This window comes from Ictalurus furcatus, chromosome 1, assembly GCF_023375685.1.
Source record: "Ictalurus furcatus strain D&B chromosome 1, Billie_1.0, whole genome shotgun sequence".
NCBI lineage: Eukaryota > Metazoa > Chordata > Actinopteri > Siluriformes > Ictaluridae > Ictalurus > Ictalurus furcatus.
In genome coordinates this window covers 26,848,282-26,871,434 of record NC_071255.1, presented here as the reverse complement: position 1 = coordinate 26,871,434, position 23,153 = coordinate 26,848,282, and the positions used below count along the sequence as shown (strand labels likewise).

Here is a 23,153-nt window from a genome sequence, read left to right as displayed (position 1 = left end):
TGCTATAAGTTGTCATATCACAGCAAACCAATGATTACATTTCCCATCCTGCACTGCGGCTTACAAACATGGCCGTCATGGACCGCAATTCCCAGAACATTCGCCTTCATTGTAATCACGCCCACCTGCATCCAATTCACAACACAATCACAACAACAGGTTAAAAGGACTTTCTATGCATTCACTAATTGTGAAGTATACGTGCAGTTGCGTTGTCTCTGTGGTTTCCAAGCCTTGATACCGTGTTTGTTTTTGTCTGGTTTTGACCTTGTTCACATTTACAACCTTATCTCTTTGCCTTGCCTTGCCTTGTTTGGACTGTTTGCACTGATCGCCTGACCTCTGCCTGACTTTGTTTATTGATTTCTGCCTGTTCCACTAGACTATTGTATTAAACTCCCTAATCTGCACTTGCTTCCGTCTCAGCCCCCATTACGTGACATAAGTGTTACCAGAGCTCTGTTGCAGCTCGACATGTTGCATTTTTTTTGATAAATCAGATGAGACCAGAACAGAATCAGCATCCGTTTATTGTGTTTTCACAAACTTGGAAAGATAGAATTAGATTAATGGCAATCGCCCAGCAGATCTACAGTATCTCACTCATTAGCACCTGTGAGAAAAAAGGGGTGAGAGGGCATGTGAACAGCAGCCAACAGTTTTTAATCAGTCTGTAGTCTAAAAACTATAGTACTTAAACCAGACATCCATTCATCCATCCATTTTCTGTACCACTTAGTGTACAGGGAAACCTGGAGCATATCAAAGGGAGCGCAGAGCACAACGTGGGGGACACCCTGGACAGGGTGCAATCACACTCACACACTACAGACAATATACTAATATATTATTTATATATAATATATAAATTCAAACACTCTGAATTAATGTATAATAGAATGAGGATAATTTACAATATGAACATGACATGAATGGAGCAGGGTGCACGGTGGCTTAGTGGTTAGCACGTTTGCCTCACGCCTCCAGGGTTGGGGGTTCGATTCTCATGGCTGCCGTGTGTGTGGAGTTTGCATGTTCTCCCCTGCATGTTCGCTGTGGGGGTTTCCTATGGGTACTCCGGTTTCCTCCCCCAGTACAAAGACATGCATGGTAGGCTGCATGTCCAAAGTGTCCATAGTGTATGAATGGGTCTGTGAATGTGTATGTGATTGTGCCCTGTGATGGATTGGCACCCTGTCCAGGGTGTACCCCGCCTTGTACCCCGCTCTAGCTTCCCCTTGACCCTGAAGGATAAGCGGTATAGAAAATGGATGGTGCACATAAAACATAGTTGAGCTCAGCATGTGAGAGAAAAAGACTACAAAATAACATTCATTTGCAATGAAATGTCACTCATTTGGTATGTTAAATATTTGCTTAAAAAGAAAAGTTCTTCACACGTTATAGTGTGCATAGTTTTTGATGAATATGGCTAAACCCAGAATTCAGCTGAGATTTATTTTTATGCATACAGTTAGGCCCATTTGTACAATGATAGATAACGGTACACAAAATATAAAATATGAGAAAAAAATATAGCAGCATTGTTTGTGCTCACTCAGTACTGTCACTTCTATCGACCTTCCCTCAGTGGTTCAGTAAATCTGTCATCAGAGAAATGGAAGATGAAAATGTGAAAGATGGCAACCCTGATGGCTTCGTGATTTGAGCTTCACATATTGTGTTACAGTGATCAGTTCTGACAGTTTAACCAAACGAAATTTAACATAGCCGTGAGTTCCAAGACTCAAGACGGGTTAGGTATAATGGCCGAAGAGAATACTTTGTGTCATTTTAATGGAACATGACAGTAGTACTGGTGTATTTAAATTAAGGGCAGAATTTCCACTTAAGCAAATATGTACAGTTCTGTGAAAAAGTATTTTCACAGCACTGTACAAACACGATTGCTTCTGTTTTTGTGTATAATCTCATACTAAATTGTTTCAGAAATTAAAACAAAATCTAAGATAAAACAAAGGCAACCTGCAGCAATACAGTGTATTAAAGTGGATGGTGAGTGTATATCATAACCTTTATAATAACAGTCTGTGCCAGTTAATATTATTATTTTTAAATTAAAATGTGCTCTTTATTTTATAATCTATAATAATGAAGTAATGTTCAGTCCCTGTAGGAGTGATTTGCTAAAAAGAAAATTGCTTGCATTTTTTGTTTGTTTTTGTTTTTGCACTTTTTCTGCATATTCAACATGAAGTTACATGTTAAGGACAATATAAATGTGATGTTTAATTTTTGTTCTTAAAATTAGGCAGGGGAGCTTTCTTACAAAAAAAGAAACAATTTTAAACCATTTTACTCATGAATCTTTTGACACCGTATTCACTGCTTTGCAATTAGCAATGCAAAATAATTGTAATAGGTGTTAAACACCCAACACACAGTAACGGTAAATTATGAAATGATTTTGCACATGCCATGAATATCTCTCTCTACTGCCTTTGATACTACTCACTGCTTGAGTACTATTTTTAGCTCGCTCTTGTTTTTTTCAGCTTTGTGCATATTTCAGGAGGGCTGGAACATACCCACCTATCATTTTGCAGAGTGATCCTTCCTCTCATGCTACACTACACTGTCCACAAAACTGCGCCACATTGAGATGCATTGAAAAGGAAATACAAAGTGTGTGTATAATTGTCTAAAATTCCTTGAAAGGATTAGCAAGTTGTTGTGATGATTCTGAAGGTAATTGGTAGTTAGTGGACAACGTGTGTAACGCATAAATCAAAGCATGACATTACCAAATGAATTATAGACCTTGTTCTCAAGTAATTTTGGAATAATTTTCCAAATAACTTCTGTATAATAAGTCCTATATGACCTGTAATTAGAATTAATCCAGATTAATTGATTGATGGTATTGTTTTGTAAATTTCAGGATTTCTCTTTGTCTCTTTTTGGCATTCATGATTTATTATTTGGTATTTGGTATTCATCTGTGGTTAAAAATTGAAAAAGGTTGCCGAGCATCTTCTGCCATTGCCTAACCTTTCAAAAAGCAAAGTATGTTTTGGAAGGAGTTGTCTTATATCTCAAATCCATGTCTTTACCTAATAACATTGTAGGAAGGGATTTTAGATTCTGTGTGTGCTGGCTGGGACTCCACTGGGAAATAATAGTTGTGCTTGCAAAGTAAATCTATCCAACTGAAAATATAATTAATTGAAACTTTTAGTACCTATACATGAGTTGTTTTTCATTTTATTGCCAGCATTTTCATACACAATCACAAGATGTGAGAACGCTCTAATATTTGTGGAAATATGTCAGCTTTATCCTCTATGATCATTTTCAATAAATACTACCTTTTGTCACTCAGCAGTTAGGTATGTTGCGAAAACCATCCCGAAGCATATTATTTATGGTTACAAAATGTGCTGTCAATCATTCAACATTCAGTATTTAATGTATTCAGTATTTAATATAGTAGCTGTTTATCAGCTTTGGGCATTTTAGTTATAAAAGCTCCCGTCTCCAGCCGTAACTCTGATAGCGTCAGTATTGCCAGTCTGTGTACGTAGAGTGTCAACGTCCCTAGTACTGTCTGTCAGTTCTGTGTGGATTTGCAGCTGTTTGTAACAGCCATAAATTTAGAACATGAAGCAGTTGCAATTTCAAAGCCGTTCCAGAGGCCTTACATACTCTAATCATACATATCCTGAATGTTGAGTGTTGTAGTATCTGGATCTGCACCGCCTTAGCAGCACTGTTGGCATTTAGTGTTCTCATTTTTATGCATTCTTGTACAGCATGTTCTACAAACAATGTACTTGCATTTACAATAAGTCTGTTAATCATATTGTTATTTTTTTCTTGGTACAGTGTGAATTACCATGACGACAGAGCCAAATTCAGAGTTAGAAGGCAAGCCGGAGCAGCAGGGGGCAGGTGCGGCTCCGCCCCACACAGCCCCACCCTTCGACGACCAGCTTCCACCTGCAGCTGCCCATAGCACACCAGTTAAAAAAGAGCAGGTAGCATCTGGTTTCTAAATCCAAGGCATAAGGGTATTTTGTATTGTTTTCAGCGTAGTTCTTAATTGACAACTTTAATCCTTTGGAGACTGAGGGGTAAATTGGGAAACTCAGGTATGTTAGTAATGTACATGTTCTAAAATGTTCTGGACTATTTCACATGTGCATCAGTTTGGAATTAGATTTGAGGGAGGGAAATAAGAACCTTAGGAAAGCCCATGTTCACTATTACAAACCTAAATTTTAATGCTTGGAATCTAACAAGCATACGTATTTCATACATTTTTTTATTTAGCTCTTCTATTAACTCGTGCACACCCAAACCTAATTACTGCCAATTTCATTAAACAGTTAGGTTGATAAAATAAGAAGCAATATGAAATTAGCTTATTTAATGTCAGCCCTTGGTTGAGAACTTCAACATCTCCAGACACACACGTACAAATACTGTTATTGAAGTAGAGAAATGCCTGTGACCCCTTACCAGCACCAGTCTAAAGTCTATTTAGTCTATATGTGTTCATGAGGTTTAGGAGACTGAATCATTTTCTTTATCTGTTCCCTGCTGAGCAGAACGGCGCGAGAGAGGCAGGGGGTGTTGCACAGGGGAAAACCGATCAGCAATCGACTGAAGACGAGTCCACCCCCTACAAGTCCACTTCCAGCAAGCTCTCCAGGTCTCCCATCAAGGTGACAAAGAAGCCCAAAAACATGCAGTGCAAAGTCACACTTCTGGATGGCTCGGACTACACCTGTGTGGTGGAAGTGAGTGAAGTTTCCCAATTATAAGCCTTTTTCCTTTCATAAGAACTAGTCATTATGATTTTATGATTCAAAGTAAGCTAACCTTATGTTTAATCCTGTTGTTACATTCACTATTTGTCCCGTTGAACTAAGGCAGGGATGTCCAATCTTATCCGCAAAGGGCCGGTTGTGGGTGCAGATTTTCATTCCAACCAAGCAGGAGATACACCCCATTCCACCTGTTTAAATCAGTTGATCTTGGCTTTCAGTAGAATCAGTTGTGGCTTCAGCTTGGTTGGAATGAAAACCTGCACTCACCCCGGCCCTTTCCAGATACGATTGGACACCCCTGACCTAAGGCATCACTTTTGTAGTAGGGTTTTTGAGTTCAATCTACAATTTACTTGCACAAGGAAACAAGGCATTCATAGCTTTTATGGCCTGCCATCTGCTGCAAAGCATTTTTATGCCGGTGTCACTCTTAGACAGCTGAAATCTTAAGTGAGATCCTGTATGAACCAGAAAGTGCTGGTGTGTGCAGTCATTGAATCCATATAAACAAGTGTTCGGATAACAAATTATGCCGAAACCTACCAAGCAAAAAAAACATTTTTAAAAACCCAGACATACAATAAAGCATCACTTTCATAAAATATAACTATAATCAGGGAGGGTTACTGTAAAAATTTATTCCATTACAGTTACAAATGACTTCATAAAAAATGTAATCCAAGTATCGCAATATGAAAGTAATGTAATCTGATTAGTTTTGGATCACATATGTAAATAAAGTCAAGAGAAAAGCAATACGATCTAAAATACTTTCATTTAGAGCTTATTTTAGAGGTTAAAAACATCTTCAGTGTTTGCATTTGTTTTAATTAAATAACTAAACAAAAGATCACACTCCCTGATGCAGGTAACATTACATTACAAAAGCATTTCAGAGAACAATTTGTGTTAATTTCTACCAAATTAACTTCTGTGCAAAATTTATTTGCGCATACACCAGGAGTTTGCTCATGTGAGCCACGATTGGCAAGAGAGAAATGAACTATAATCAAGCAGCTGTCTATATTGTGTTAATCAATATCAAAAGATTCATTTCTTTGGTTTTTAATGAAAAAAAATTGTAATCCTGATAGTATTCCATTTTTTTTACAAAATGTACCTGCAGCAACCTCCTGGTGCATGCGCAAATAAATTTGCCTTATATTCTGGTCAGTGCAAAAATAAATCTTGCTCTGAATCTGAATTAATGAACTGCGTGTGTCTGTCTGTGTCTGTGTTTGGTGATTATATAACCTACTCTAGCAACATTAATGATTAGTCAAGTTACAAAATAAGAAATAAAAAATTTGCTGCTTTGCCTCAGTGGTTCTTTACAATTTATCTAAAATATCAGAAGGCTACAAATCTCCTGACTCATGGACACTGGGTGTGACAGATCAAGCTTTAAGAAATAGCACCCATTTCAAGATTTTTAAGTCAGCGCTTGTGTATGTATTTACATTTTGTAAAACATTATTCGAAAGGGTCTGGTGATTTAGAAACAGAAGCATTGCGGATGCACAAGAGAGCCTGTCCTTTCCATGGAATCATGAATTTTTCATACGACTCTTGTCTTTCTCATCCCTCTCCTCTCTGTATTAGCCTCCCTCTCTTTCTCTGCCCCTGTTCTATTTTTTTCTAGACTCATCTGCCATTACACACAGTCATGAACCCATTAGCTTGTATCTTAATGAGGTGTTTGTTCCAAGTGCCTGCAGTACGCAGCACAGGAAGTGCTCTACAGCTCTCGTGATGAACATCAAAACACTTAAAGAAATGAGGATTGTTACAGCAGAAAAAAGCTACATGTGGTGTTAGTTCATTGTAACGACAGAATTATGAAGCTAAAATGATGGTAGCTCTACTCATATCAATATATATTCTACATGTGTATATATATAGAAGTGAAAATAAGTTGTAAACACAATGTAAAAGATTAGATTTCTCACAAATCTCACAAAAATGTGGATTAGTCTCACAAATCCACTTTGATCCCTTGACTCAGGGAATCAGGATGAATCAGTGGGTTTTATGTACTTGCTGAGTACTTGCTTACCAATGTATTATCATACGAAAGAGTGGAGATGCATAAGTCCGCTACTGTCTATCAGTAGTGTGGCTGATATCTGTCTATATAACTACTTTGGTATCAGTTTAGATTTGACGTATTTTTCAATTCAGTCCACTTACTTGGTTTATACCACGAATGCCCCAGACATTGACAGACATGGTGCAGAGATCATGCACATGGATACTTGACACAAATCTGGTGTTTAACTTAACCTGACAGCAGAAGCTTGCGTTTCTTACTTTCTGTATTTCAGTATCGGGTTATATTCAGAGCTCTGATATCAATATTGATGGAAAAATTGACCTTTTTCAACCCTGCCCAAGAGCTTTTGATGGTAAATTTGATCAGAGTTTATTTGACTTGGGTTCAAGACCTTGTCATAACATAGCTTGTAGAGACATGTAGAAACCTTTAGCATGTGTGAAATAAAAAAATATGAACAACACAACACTTTAATAATTCTGGGGTTTGGAATCCCACTGCTTAATATGTGCCATTTTTACTAGGTGCTAATGGCTGTGAGCAATAACAGTTTATACTAGGGCTTATTTGTGGCTGCTGGCCTTTTAGCACACACTGAGCAACTGATGCCATTATTATGTTGGCTGGAAAGCGAGGATAAAAGGAGCAGCATAAGGGAGAAGAGTAGCAGCCTGTCCCCCATTTACTGCCCTTTATGTGCATCAGACTGTCTCTGGGGGTGAGGAGTACTTTCACTGAAATGCTTTCCCCTGTGCCAGATAGTAACGCATTGGGCCTCACATGACACAAAAAGGCTGGAAACTGGCTCTCCCACTAACTACAGCTTTTCAGAGAGTGGTCAGTGTGAAACTGGAATGTAATGCCTAAATAAGCCAAGGCAGTGTCACATGCAATTAAGTGAAATATGACGAAAAGAAGACTTTATCATTGTACTGTAATGAAATTGTATTGTGACGATGTATTCAATCCAGTTTAAGGTATTGCTTCATAAAAACAAATATGTATTATTCTGCAAATATGTAATCTTTATATACGTCTGCAGATACTTTCCACACAAGGACTTTTGTGATAAATCTCGATTGATAATTACATTTCTCTGTTTCTTTGAGCAGTGTATTTAGCCCTTGCGTCATGTTTACACCAAATAACATACTCCATAGTGCTCGAGATCTTATTTTTAGACTTTTTGGGCTCAGTAACTGTAGAGTTTCTCAGGGTCGGTGTTTTTACATGAAGGTTGTTGGATTACATTCATTTATTCTACCAGCGCACCTTAATAATTGTGGTATCTGCAGAAAACAGTATAATTTCTGTAAATTATACAGTAAATTTCTCTATCTGGGGATTAATATAGTATTATCTTATCTTATAATGTGGGAATTTGGTATTGGCACAGCTTGATTTTGAATTCTGTGAACATGCAAAATGTATTAATCTTTCAGAGTTGGACACTATATGTTATATACACAATGGACATGGTATGGACGACGATGATGGGGGGGCCGGGGGATTGGTTTTGTATTGTTTTGATTTGTTTAGTTGTTTGTTTGTTTATTTTTAATTTTTTTGGACTTTCCCCAGTTTTCTCTCTAATTTTAGTCTTGGTCAAGTCCCACCTACCAGTTAGGTCTTCCCTATGATACGACAGCTAGCAACAATGTAGTGAAGGCTATCATATGCTTCCAGCCGACTGCTGGCTGACAGATGAAGCCATCCAACTCAAAGAGCTTGATGATGATGTGTTTAACTGAAGTCTGTGTGCTTTAGTGTGGCCTAAAACAATTGGTGATTCAACATTTGTTGATGGCGAAGTTACTGTGTTGTTATCTGTATTGTGTCAGCATTTCCCTAGTCAAAACCAGTTCATGCATGTATTGTGACTTGTGCATAATGTAATGGGATCGTATGAGGATGGAGCTGACACAGGATTCCTCTGTCCACAGAAAAGAGACAAAGGCCAAGTGCTTTTTGACAAAGTCTGTGAGCATCTTAACCTTTTGGAGAAGGACTACTTTGGTATCACATTCCGTGATGTAGAAAATCAAAAGGTAGGCGTTCGCTTTATTTTAAGATTGGAAAACGAATAACTCCCTTAAACAAACAGAATGTTCTGAGAGTTGTTATGTTCACAGAACTGGTTGGACCCAGCCAAAGACATGAAGAAGCAAATCAGGGGTGAGTGCTTATAATGTTTAGATAAACAGCATACATTATATTCAGTTGGGTTTCTCATCGAAAATATTTTTGTCACCTATAGCTGAGATTTATAAATTAATACCTAATGACTATTGAGTATTTACAAGTGATTTTGAGGGACTGCACATCTTTAGTAAGCATCAGGCGAAAGCTAGACCACATGTAATCTTGAGTCTTGATATGCTTTTGACAGTCTAATCAGAAATTATACACATGCATGTCAATCAGCTTGTTGTAAACAAATTAGGGAGCTTATTACATAATTAATAGATTTATGATCAGCCTGAATGGAGCAGTTCATTTAAATAGTTGTTTGTAATCCAAATTTACAGGAAAAATGTAGAAACCTTAGAAAATAAGTAGAAAATAACACAAGGCACAAGAACACGCCATAGTTATTAAATATCAGTTTATTTAGTTGTGCATAAATATTGTGGCACTGCTTGACTACATTTATTCACTATTATACTATTATATACACTATTATAGATTAATATTAAAATATTCTTTTAAATCTTAATCTCTTCCTTTCAATTGCCCTGTCTGGTTTAACAAAGGCCAGGCAAATGAAATGATTCATAATATCATTCAGCTTTGAAAGTGTCATTGAGGCAGTCTTAGCCTTCATGTCGCTCTGGATTGTTTATTTCCTGTTCTTTTTCTTTTAGGAGTTGCCTGGAATTTTTCCTTCAATGTGAAATTTTATCCTCCAGACCCTGCTCAGCTCTCTGAGGACATCACAAGGTCAGAGCAATTCATTGCATTGCAATCGCTTAAACACTCAAACTGACATATAGAATTATTCAGAGAACTATCTATTGTAATCCATCGTGAACATTTTGAGTGGTACTGTTTATTTCGTTGGACAGTTCCGTTAAATGCATCTGTACCCAGTGAAGTACGCCTCTTTATTGCTGTCTGTTTGTTTATCCCAGGTATTACCTATGTCTGCAGTTGAGAGATGATGTAGTGTCTGGCCGTCTTCCCTGCTCCTTTGCCACACACACAGTGCTCGGTTCATATACAGTCCAGTCAGAACTGGGAGATTACGATCCAGATGAGTACAGCACCGAGTACGTCAGCGATTTCCGCTTTGCTCCAAACCAAACCAAGGAACTCGAAGAGAAGGTCATGGAGCTCCACAAGACCTACAAGTGCGCTTCACATACTCTCTTCAAAGATATATTGATATAATTGAATATTTTGTGTGTGATTTATCTTAACTAAATGTTTAGCATTTTAGTTTCAGCTTTAAGAAATTTCATGGCGATAATCCAGTCGGTATGGCATTTGGGAAATGATGTAACATTGTCCATCTTCCATCAGAGGGATGATGCCAGCTGAAGCTGAAATGCACTTCCTAGAGAATGTCAAAAAGCTGTCTATGTATGGAGTGGACCTCCATCATGCCAAGGTAAAGTACTCGTAAAGTAATCTTTTTGCATTGTTACACCACCATAAGAAAGCAGGAGTCATTTCGTAGCTTGCAGCATTCACTCCTCTTTTTCCATGTTGTTTCAAAGAAATTCTGCATTTCTTTTTTTTTTCCAGCAGTACATTTGGGAATATAGCAGGGCACAGAAAAAGATCACCTTGAGATCATACTAATTTCTGTTTATACATGTGGTGGCTTGGGAAAACGTGTTGAATGTCACTGTGGCAACAAATAGGCAAAAATGTTGAATTCTCAACTTTAAGAATGTATAAAATATATTTCACCAGAATGATATGGAAATGTTTTAGGTGGTCTTCTGGCAAAGGTTATCTTGGCTAAGGAGTCAGTTTTACTAACACAGTGGTAAAAATAGTAAGTCTGCCTAAAGATAATGAAGCCGTGCTTTCCTCACACGGTGAATGTCAGGCTTTTTGTCGGATAGCTACTTGCTATAGTGAACTGGATATAAGCCTAATTAATTCAGTGTGTACAGTAGTCGGATAAGAATGTGAAAATGTCTGTGGTGCGCTTGGGTTGTACTCTGAGTTCTGCTTGCTCCTTTTCTCCTCCCAGATTTTAAAATGATAGAACTTCTAATTAAGATACAGTACATGCAGCCTGTAGTAGTTTTCTGAACTATATGCAGTAGAAAATTTCACCATGTGAAGAGTTTTCCCAGGCTGCACACATTTAGCTCAGTTTCAATTCAGTTTTATTTGTGTCGCGCTTTTAACAATTCTCTCAAACAGCTTTACATAAGTATCTAAATTCAGGATATAGATTTGAAATTTACAAATTTAAAATCTAATAAGCAAGCCAGAGGTGACAGTGGCAAGGAAAAACTCTCTTAACACTTCATGTCTCCTAAATTATATATCGTTTATTAATGCCTGCAAAATGTATATGTTTCCCTATCACACTGTTAACCATTTATGTTTCTTAAACTACATCCACTTTTAAGTGCCATAATTCTTATGTTAAGTGTTGCTTTTTTGTTTGATGTGCGTTTTTGATGCATTTTATATCCAAAGTGCAGTAGTACAGTGTTAAAAGTGAGCACCTCTAGCACAATAAAAGCACAATAAAGCAAACATACAGTATATAACAAATTCATTTGCTCTCTGCTGCTGGTTAAGGAGCAAAGCTGAGGTGTTTTTAGTACATGATTGGGTCAAAGAGTTAACAGAAAGTCGTGAAATTATGTATAAATGCTCCATGGCTTAAGCCAATGTTATACTATGGAGACAGAAGGTAATACATTTACCTCCGTAGCCTTTTTCAAAGTAGATTTGTAGACAACATCAAGTAACCTACCGTTTTATCTACTTTTCTAATACTTCAGAATGGTCAAGCAATACAACTTTCAGTAGACAGCAGTCATTAAAACTAATGAAATTCCTATTGGAAAGAAAAAGGTAGTTTAGGTGTGCAGTTTGTTATAATAACGCTCCCCTTCGGGCTGAGTAGGCAATTATGATGTAAACATTCTCAATCTCTCAAACTAATTTCATAGTGAGTGGCTTTAAATATAGTCTGTCAGTTTGAAGCACATTGCGTCATCTTTCATACTGCATATTACTTTTATCAATATATTTAATCACATTTGCTTATAAAAAAAAATAACCCATCTGTTTCGTTTACATATTATAGAGAATTGAAGCATTAAATCATTGTTTCATTACAGGCTCATTTCAAAACAAGTGGCCAGACAGTTGAAAAAAATCTTGATCAACTTTCATAACACTGCTAACCTCAGTGATTTTCATAAACGGTCATTGGAGCGGTCTCATCTGATATAACAAGAGACCAAGCAATGATGAGCATGGAAAATGTCCCTAAATTTGGTCAGATCAGCCCTCTTCTTTTTTCCTTTTCTTACTCAATGGCCTAGTTGGTAGGAAGCTTCTTTGAGTGCTTGTCTCCAGCTAAAGGAGAGGTAAGGCTGCATTCATGCATCTGTGTGTCCATGTATATGTGTGTGTATGCTTCTTCCGTCTGACCCTAGTCTTCGTGCATGACCATGGAGTGAAGATTCCCATTGTCTGAGCTGCAGCTGATTTGGCCACAATACGTGCGCTATTGTGGCTCACTGCCTATTCTCAGTATGCCTGTATGCGGAGGTTACATTCCCCAGAGAAAGATCTCCTCATAGTGCCACATGTTTCACATGTTACTGTCGAAACACATTGTTCAGTCCCAGGATAATAATGTATAAGCTATCATTTCCATCAGCTCTTTAAACCATTCATTAGATGGGAAACATTTTAAAAGGGCTCCATTATTATGAATAAACACCACGTTAACAAATAGCTTTAGTCACATTAAGATGTGTCAAACACCCACTTGTATTTATGACATCCATTGTCTTCCCCTGAAAACTTCCTGAAAGATTGTTCTAATATTTATTTTTTTGTGTGTTTGCCTAGTGGTTTCAATATTCCTAATAATTAATGGGTTCAAAGCCTCAACAACTGTGATTGTTTACAGTAGATGTTGCATTGAGTAGATAGCACCAATGTTTTGTTCAGCATCTGTCATCTGTGAAATGCGTGCCCATCTTTGAAAGGCTTTTTATTTTTCTGATGTCATGTTCTGAATGCCCGAAAAAATCTCAGTAGCCCACCCATCACACGGATGAGAAACACAATTGCATTCATTTGTGTGCGATCATTTGAAACGGACCTGTCAGAGAATCATATTCTGTGCTAGTACAGCACACAATTGAAGCATAAGGACATGTGGGGCTGACCAATGACATTTACACAGCCCAAAAAAAGAGCCAGATTAGGCTCCACATTGCCTGCTGAATGTTTAGTGCATTTTCTTCTCTCTCAGGGGTCTTACCTCATGTGCTGCTCAACATTGGTTCCGCATCTGTACACTCAACGTGACGTTACTGCAGTGCCACACTGTTTCCAAGTCATTTTACATTTTGATCAGCCATTGGTTAAAAAAAAACAAAAAACTTTTCTGACAGGCTGGATATATTGCCAGAGATTTTATGTCTACCAGCAGTTCTCTGCTGAAAGTTTTGGTTTTTTTTTAAAATAAAATTTGACATATTACTTTGGAGCCACTCAGAAAACTTCAGCTGTTTCTCCTGTGATTGTTGTCTCTTTGTTTATGAGGCACTGTCCCAAATTTATCTACCTAAACATTCCTCAGGATTCAGAGGGGGTGGAGATAATGCTAGGAGTGTGTTCATCTGGCCTCCTTATCTACCGAGACCGACTGCGCATCAACAGGTTTGCTTGGCCCAAAGTCCTCAAGATCTCGTACAAGAGGAATAACTTCTACATCAAAATCCGACCTGGAGAGGTGAATTCGGAGTTTCAGTACTTGGATGGCCCTTTTAATGCAACATGCTGACAAATATATAAAATGTGTTTTGTATGTTATTAATGTCTAGTTTGAGCAGTTCGAAAGCACGATTGGCTTTAAACTCCCCAACCATAGAGCAGCTAAGAGACTCTGGAAGGTTTGCGTGGAGCACCACACCTTTTTCAGGTGAGAATTATGAAAGTGGGAGGAGCATTAAAACTTGAGTAGTTCTAGTAATTTTGCAATGATTATGACTAACTTTTAGTTAGTTCTTAGATTTACATGATTTAGATATAGGTGTTACATAAAGAATAAAAATTGCAGGGCACGCTGCTGTAGGAATATAATCAGTGAGTGGGTAGTGTGATTTTGAATGACAGTACCACCCTGAAAATGATCATTTTCCTATAATAGCATTTCCTGAAGTTTTTATTCCTCTTATACCACAGCATTTTGCCAAAGAGTAAAAAATGTTTATATGTCACATTTATAGTCTATATGTCATATATTTATCAGTTTATAGTTACTTCTTTTCGTGTAATGTTTTGTGGAACGTTACTGGTATCACTTAAATTATAGAAGCTATAAACAGTCATTCTCCTGAAATTAATAAAATGCAGTTTGTCATGTTACAGAGGAAGCGTAAAACTCAAAGTCCTCTGGCCTTAGACTTTCCTGTGTCAGAACAGCTTTACCTTTAACTGTTACCCAGTGCTGACACTGGAGACTCCTTCATAAATGTTAATTAATGTCTACAAAAAGCTTCACCATATCAACAATTATATGATAAATAACATGTATTTTAATCCATTTGTTATTAGACTTAGTTAAGTGGCACAGCCACCATACAAGTCCCTGTGAATTAGCTGTAACTGAAGAAACCATAACGTATTAGAAAAGGAACATTAATATAAATTTGTGATTTGCCTTGCAGTCAGAACTATTACAGCACTACAAGCCATAATGTCAGAAAATTAACACAATTAGTGATGTGCTATAAAGGAAAGTAACTTACAGTTTTGAGCAATAGTTTTTATCGGTGGGTAAAATCACACACAGCTGTTTATTAATGTGGAAAAATCATTGCCAGAAAAGCAGTCTGTTATTTCTTTAAAAAAACAAAAATGTCTCAACTAACATTTAATTACTGGCCATCTAAATTTTGTTCTTTTTCACAGATACAATATTGTCAGAGACAACCTAATCACTTAAGGGAAAAAATTATAAAATAATTCATTTTTAAAGGGTGTCACTATTAAATGCCATTTGTATTAGCCTTGATGCTTAAACTCCCATGCTTCTTTTTTTTTTTTAGCAGGTATTAAAGCCTAAACAAGAAAGAAGCATATAATATATATATATATATATATATATATATATATATATATATATATATATATATATATATATATATATATAGAGAGAGAGAGAGAGAGAGAGAGAGAGAGAGAGAGAATTTATGGATTTTAGGTGCAGCTGATAAAGGCTTCCTGACTTTGGTAAAGAAGTCACATTTAGGCATCTATTCAGTAATATGAGAATCCAGAAGCGTTGCACTAACTTATGGGCACTTTATACCAGTATGTAACCAAAGCATATGAACATTATTTATCAGGTTGTTATCTCCTGAAACCCCACCCAAGAAGTTCCTGACTCTTGGTTCCAAGTTCCGCTACAGTGGCCGAACCCAAGTCCAAACGAGACGGGCTAGTTCACAAATAGTTCGCCCAGCTCCCTTCTTTGAGCGCTCCACCAGCAAACGCTACATCATGTCTCGCAGTCTAGATGGAGGTTGGTTCAGTCTTTCATTCAATATGTCTGTAACCTGTGGTTGATTGTTTAATTGCTGCAGCTAGATTCATTTAATATGCATATTAAATTGTGATGTTATGCAAATGAAATCTCTACATTTACATAAGGACTATAATTCACTAGCATATAAGTCGTTATAAAGTGATTAGCAGAACTGTACAAAAGTTGCTGTTTCTCATTATGGCATTGATTTTTAAAATGCACTGAAAACCTGAGCCTAAATGGATCATTATTTAAATTGATCTTTTACAGATAAATTATTCCACAAGCCCAAACTGCAAAATTAATTAAAGTGCAAATAAATGTTTGTATCTGATTTGAAGAACAGACTTTTAATCAGTTCTACCTTTAGTCAAGTTTAATGAGGACAAAGCTGATGTACTATTCAGTGACATTATTATAACATTATTCCCTCTAATAAGGCAGTCTTTGAGCACCGCCTGCCACCCGTTCCAGTCACTGTATTCAGTTACTATAGGGCACTGTCTTGAGAAAAGTAACTGACTGATGTAATTGTAATAAAATTGTAACTGTAATATCTTCAGATATACCAATAGAAACAATTTGCTTTATTGGCATTTATACACTCAATTACCATAATCTGTTTAACAGTGGTGTTTTTCTCTAAATCGTATCTCGGCCAAGAACTCACACACTTTATGAGCCCAGGCTGTTCCTCACAATGATGCCAACATGTTTTTGTACCTCTGCTAATGGCAGCATGTCAGTCAGCCTCACTGGAGTTTGTTATCCTTTGTGTTCACATTGCCTTTTTCATCCAGCATGGCCTTCACTCTCGCTCTACCCACTGTTTTTATCAGCTGGTTCCAGACCTCCATTAATGTCTTCCAAGTTGCTTTGTAGTATCTCTGCTGAGAAGCGCTTGTTGCTGTGCTGGTGCGGCTCCTCTGATGAACTCCAGCATTATTTTGTACTTCTTTTCCTGAAACACATTGCTGAGAGCAAGGCAGAAAGACAGGCCAGGGATTTTCTTCTTAGCATTGTTTTGATAATTTCTGCTTCCAAATGCACACTTACACTTTTTCTCTTTCCTCCTCGTTTCTAATTAATGGAATAAATTACAGTTTTATTGCTCCCTGAGAGCTCATGGAAGCTAGCAGACTTTTGATTTTGACTCTTGTTTTGCACACTGTGGTTTTGACTACTAATGTTGTTATTCTCCTAGATTTAATGAAGAAACATTCCGTTGATGTGGACAGTAATTCACATATGAAATGATACAGAAATGAAACTATTAATTTGAACAATGTAAGCCTACTTTACCTGTGTGAGTTCCCATTATCTAAGTCCTCTGTAATGAGACTTTCTAAATGAGAGGGCTGTGGCTAAACTTCCTTTCCTGTGCAACTGCGTATCACTCCCAATATATTGACCATTCAGCTAGGAAAAATGCTTCAATATCAAACAGAGAAATATAATATTATTACTTGGTTTAAGAACTCACTCTGTTAAAAAATATGGATGATATCCTGGCTCATATATAATGAATATAAACAATGCATATATGTAAGTGAGAACTGATAAAGACCAAATCAACTTCTGTGTTGATCTTGATTAGCATGAATGTATAAAAGGTATAAGTTTAACATGCAAGAGAGACATTAACAAAGCAAATTGCACTAGCACCTCTAATAATAGCTAGTAGTTGCTGGTTAGGTATAACTTTTCATGCAATGTCTTGGCAAATATGTTTATGTTTAAACAAAATAAAAATAGATATATACTGTAGATATAGGAGGGTTGTTTTGGTTTTTTTTGCCTACTCGATGCCTGCCACTTTTAGGGCTTTGTTTAACTGCAATGCCTATGCTAATTGCTTATTGCTGCATCATACAGATTTTTAGATAAACACTGAATTAACTTCATTTAACAGTCTTGTGTCCTCTGCAGTGCATTCTCCTCAGTTTGCCATCACAAAATGAACACATGCAGCTAGTGGTTTAACATGTACGCCTTTTAGGAAAAAAAAGAGCAGAGCTTTATGAAGCAAATTTCAGGCTCATAAATTATAAACAACAGCCTCAAACAAAGCAGCTAGCATCTAGTGCAATATTATGCATTGATTGCTTCCAAGTGGTGCAACACAAAACATTTTCAGGATCGCATGAGAAAGTAACATCATCCATCCCACCCAGAGAGCACTCCTGGCTATGGAAGGCTATGGCAGTTTTTGTCAGACTTCAAACTTGTGATCACAAACTGCCAGAGCCTTCCATAGCCAGGAGTGCTCTCTGGATGGGATGGATGACGTTACGTTCTCCTGACTAGTTAATCGTGGGTGTTTATGAGTAAATGTATATCGAAGACGGCAGTCAGTGCTTTCCTCCGAGCGCATTCAGCAGCCTTGTGACATGGTACGAGTAACAGTTAAAAAAAAGTGGTTGGTTGGAGCAATGGTGCCTATGAAATTTCTTTATTATAAGTCTAGAAGCACTACAGACTGTACATCAAGCACATTTAGAGATACTAATAAATACGTTAAATATTCCTATGTAGAAAAGATGTGCCTCAGATTGTAGACACACATGGTGTCTTTCCAGTTGACCAGTCAGCAAGTTTTCTTGTGGTGTTGACTTTCTCCTCAGCTCAGCGGAGCATCCCCGAAATCACAGCGACTGTAGTCCCAGGATCTAAACCACTTATCACTATGAATGGCACTAAACCAGCAGGTAGATACGTGCATCTCCAACCCCCAGCCTAGACCGTAAAAGCTTGCTAGTTTGGATGGTTATAGGTGCGATGGACTACTCGTTATCTGTCTGCTGCAATCCTCTGGCCAGCTCTGCATGCTTTTGACTGTTTAAGCTGCTAGCCTAGCATGTGCAAGCTCAGTGCTAGCTACAGTCTCCCCTTGCTTAGCTTTCTAATATTTTGTCTTCTGGGAATATTTGTCAGCATGGCTCATACCACTGACTGCTAATTTCAAAGTAATCTCGTTGACTAAATCTCAGAACATTCCCCAGGTAAATTGAGGACATTGAGCTATTGGGTCATACAGAAATTTAGGATAAATCAAATTTCTAGTCAGAAGAGTTACTTTTAAAAAACATACATATTGTATGATATTTATAGACGAAGCATAAGAATGTCAAGATGCTATTGTGTACACCACCACATTATTTCATTTGTGTAATTTGTGATCCAGCTTGTTGGCTCAGCCTGATTGGATTGTTTACTTATGTTTTTATATGATAAAGCAGACATATTCAACTTTTCATATTTGTTACTTTTTTTCTCATGAGGCCCACTTTCAGGTTTTTTGAGACCATATTTGGCATATCCTGAATACATATATTTAATTGATGTTAACTATATATGTGTCTGCTGTTAGCTAAGTGGTAGATTTGATAGGTTTTGTTTCACATTAATGAACTCAAAACATTCTCCGTTTACTGTGACAGAAAGCGAGGGCACTGCGTCAGTGCATGTTTCAAACAGGAAACTCAGTGGAGATGAGACCACTGGCCGAAACTATACTGAAGTGAGATGGGGGAAGGAGACAGGACCGCCTCATTTAATATTTATTTGTTGATTAGCTCATCTGCTGTTTTTATTATGAAAAAGTAGACTGATCTTTTGGCATATTATTTAGTGATACTTTGTTCTTGCATACTCTCACATTAAAATGTGAAGCTCCTAGGCAATTTCTGTAATGGCTGGCAGGTCACTCACTGCAGTTCTCTTGCCCCACAGTTTGCAATAATAACTCTGCAATAATGGTTTTCAAAGTAAATTAATCCTTAGGCATGGGTTTCATCCTAATGTAACTTTTAAGTAATTTTTCAAAAACTGCTAGTGTTTTAAAGCTAATGTCCTGAAACTAATATGCTGAAATAGCTATCATATGTACACTATTTGTAGTATGGTACTGTGTGGCTTGTGACATAACCACAGGAAGTTCCAGTTGTCATATAAAAGCTTAAATGAGGTGGCTAACATCCCTTGTATATTCTGTTTTGCCATAGCTATCTACTACAGAAGTAAGCATTGAGAAACACTAATGATTACCTGCTACAATATATTGTATTTAACCAGCCTGTTTTCTTCACCTTTTATCAAACATTCTCTATACATGCAAACCTCCACCTCATACAGTTAATGTCCTTATGCACATAACCCACAATAAAACCAAAAGCAGTAGCAATACAGTTGAATTACCTCAAGGAAAGAATGTTTCAAATTAGTCTATAAATATAATGATCTAGGGAAGAAGCAAAGAGCTACAGAAGTAATGGTTGTTTTTAAATCATTACAGCCAGAGAAATTATTTTGAACATTGTTTTACAAATGACAACGTTTCAGTAAACTGAAATAAACTGCCCTGTATGTCTACTGTAATTAACGTGAACATCCTAAACTAGGGTGAGTTGAAAACAGAGAAACCTGAAGTCTAGAAGTATTAACTCAATGGTAGTTTATTACAACCCCTATTCTGAAAAAGTTGGGACAGTATGGAAAATGCTAATAAAAACAAAGAGGAGTGATTTGTAAATGTACTTTGACTTGTATTTAAACATAAAACATATAAAGACAAGGTATTTGATGTTTTACCTAATCAACTGCATAGTTTTTTGAAGATAAAGTTTATTTTGAAATTGATGCATGCAACATGTTCCAAAAAAAAAAGTTGAAACAGGAATTTAGTACTAATAGCGATGTGACAAGTTGAAATAAGAAGGTTATGTGAAACCAGTGAGGCAATCGTTTAATTATAGTATATAAGGAGCTTTCAAAAAAGGTCTAGTCCTTCAAGAGCAAGGATGGGTCGAGGCTCGGCACTCTGCCAACAGATGCGTCAGCGAGTAATCCAAGACTTTGAGAACAACATTCCTCAAAGACAAAGCGGTAGGATTTGTCAATCCAGTCAAATCTCTGTGCATAAAGGTCAAGGCCAAAAACCACTTCTGAACGCGTGTGATCTCCGATCCCTCAGACGTCACTGTATTAAAAACCGTCATGCGTCTGTAATGGATATCCTGACATGGGCTCAGGAATACTTTGGTAAACCTTTGTGTCATTCAACACCATTCGCCATTGCATCCACAGATGCAAGTTAAGGCTTTACTATGCAAACCAGAAGCCATACATCAACACTGTCCAGAAGCGCCGCCAACTTCTCTGGGCTCGGTCTCATCTGAGATGGACAGTAACACAGTGGAATCATGTTTAGTGGTCCGACGAGTCAACATTTCAAATAATTTTTGGACTAAACAGCCGTCATCCCTTTCCAAAGAGGAAAAGGACCACCCAAGCTGTTATCAGCGTCAGGTCCAAAAGCCAGCGTCTGTCATGATATGGGAGTGTGTCAGTGTCCATGGCATGGGTAACTTGCACATCTTTGAGGGCATCATTAATGCAGAAAGATACGTACACATTTTAGAGCAACATATGCTGCCATCCAGAGCAGGACCATGCCAAACCACATTCTGCCTGGATTTCAAGCGTATGGTTGCATAAGCAGAGAGTGCGGGTGCTAGCTGCCTGCAGCCCTGACCTGTCTCCGTTTGAGAATGTGTGGCACATTATGAAGCGCAAAATAAGGCAACGAAGGCCATGTACAGCAACTGAAGAAATGCATAATGGATGAATAGGAGAAAATTCCGCTTGCTTAACCAACTGGTGTCTTCAGCGCCCAAATGCTTAATAAGTGTTATTAAAAGAAAAGGTGATGTTACACAGTGGTAACCAGTTGACTGTCCCAGCTATTTTTGGAGTGTGTTGCATTCATCAGATTTGAAATGAGTGTATATTTTCAAAAATAAGTTAAATTCACAAAGTAAAACATCAAATAATGTGTTAATAATGTGTTTTCAATATAGTACAGGGTGAATTGAATTTTCAAATGACACTTTGGGGTTTGTTTGTTTTTTTGCATTTTCCATACCGGCCCAACTTTCTCGGAATTGGGGTTGTAAAAAAACTATTTCAATTAATGAACACTTATTGTATATTTGCTCTTTGGAAAATGCCAGTAGGGAATTGCATCTATAAAGATGTAAACTATTTGATTTGGCAGAATTACATGACAATATATGGTGTTATGGCAGAAAGGGTTCAAAAGCAGTAAAACACCTAATAAAATAAAGATTTTTAGAATGGTATAAAATATAACAATATTCTATAGATACCAGAATGAAAAGTTTACTGGGCTTTGACTGTGACTTTGTATGTGAACATATAAACAACAGAATCATTATTGTGCTACTTGGATATTGCTTTTGATTCTTGTCATGGATCAAGGCTAATATCTGGAAACGAGGGCTGCATTTTTGTGTTTCTGGTATGTTCATTTTGCTGTTTCTTTGATGCTGTTCTCGTAATCCCTGTAGGTTTGAAAATGAATGCAGGATGGCTTTGCTATTATTGATTGCAATGTCATGACATCAGCATCCAAGCTTTGAGCATACTGCATACTACAGTACATATTTGAATTATTATGCAATGAATGAAAAGCTGTGTGTGTGTGTGTGTGTGTGTGTTGTAGAGATGGGCACAGCCTTGTACGGCGCTGCAAAGGGCATCGCCATGAGTGACCTCATCACCACAATTACACCAGAAAAGAAGGCCGAGGAGAAGAGATCGGAGGAGGAGGAGGAAGTGGTGATGGTAGAAAATGTTTTTGTGGAGGAGGAGGACGAGACGACTAAGGCTACAGAACTGTCACAGCCAAGTCCACCAACTCCTGTCCGACAAGACACAAGGGTATGATGCCTTTTATTAACATTTTCCTGAAAAACTTGCTACAGCTAAACACTTGCAAAATGAAGTACTAATCTGTGTGTTGTTTATTATTAATGTTATATACTTTGCAGTTCATGAGTGATTGAACATTGACACAAGGTTTATTTTTGTAGGTTTTAATATCTGTAATGAATTCTCCATTCAGTATCTGAGGCTATAAAGACCCTTAAGGTTAAAAGGCTAGCTCCTAACTAGCCGATTTAGAAGAAAATCCTAATCCTAATATTAAGACTTTTTTCTGTCCCAACAGTAATTCATAAAGTATAGTGCTAAAAGCAGATCCAGAGGAATCCTAAATCATCACAAACAAATCCCGATGCAAATCCCCAAACAATCCCAGACGTCTGCTGCCAATTCATATGTTTGATATATTTAATGACAACATGCTTTCAGACTGCCTGATGTTGATTGCAGGATTATTTCACTGATTTTGGAATTATCAGTCACCTCATCTAAGTAATGAAGTACTGTTGGTGATCAAAATTTACACAGCTGTCCATTACTAGGCCACGGGATAATTGCAGTCATGCACGGAAGATGAACTGCAAATATCATTGGTGTGCCATGATTTCTTGTTGTTACTGATTGATATCCATGAGAGCAGAATTTTTGTGAATTTTTTGAACAAAAGATAAAAAGGTCAAACAATAAAGACAATTTTTTACAGCCTTCTTTGCTCATATTTACCAAGAGTGCCAATATTAGTGGAGGGCTCTTTGTATGTATGTATATGTACAGTATCTCACCAAAGTGAGTACATCCCTCACATTTTTGTAAATAT

The 23,153-nt window shown here is 37.3% G+C and overlaps 1 protein-coding gene across 6 annotated transcripts in view; it reads left to right on the top strand.

Moving 5' to 3' along the window:
* epb41l3a (erythrocyte membrane protein band 4.1-like 3a) overlaps positions 1-23,153 on the top strand; it is an 80,918-nt gene that overhangs the window by 34,839 nt on the left and 22,926 nt on the right. For 5 of the 6 annotated variants that reach the window (XM_053634915.1, XM_053634902.1, XM_053634910.1 and 2 more), the window contains 12 exons: positions 3,847-3,998; positions 4,572-4,763; positions 8,790-8,894; positions 8,979-9,021; positions 9,711-9,786; positions 9,978-10,196; positions 10,369-10,456; positions 13,643-13,795; positions 13,887-13,984; positions 15,414-15,589; positions 18,217-18,300; positions 22,116-22,333. In XM_053634915.1, coding sequence (XP_053490890.1) covers positions 3,858-3,998; positions 4,572-4,763; positions 8,790-8,894; positions 8,979-9,021; positions 9,711-9,786; positions 9,978-10,196; positions 10,369-10,456; positions 13,643-13,795; positions 13,887-13,984; positions 15,414-15,589; positions 18,217-18,300; positions 22,116-22,333 — 1,593 coding nt within the window. In that variant the 5' untranslated portion in view covers positions 3,847-3,857. The remainder of the gene's footprint in view (positions 1-3,846; positions 3,999-4,571; positions 4,764-8,789; positions 8,895-8,978; positions 9,022-9,710; positions 9,787-9,977; positions 10,197-10,368; positions 10,457-13,642; positions 13,796-13,886; positions 13,985-15,413; positions 15,590-18,216; positions 18,301-22,115; positions 22,334-23,153) is intronic. The other variant, XM_053634922.1, reaches the window with a different exon arrangement.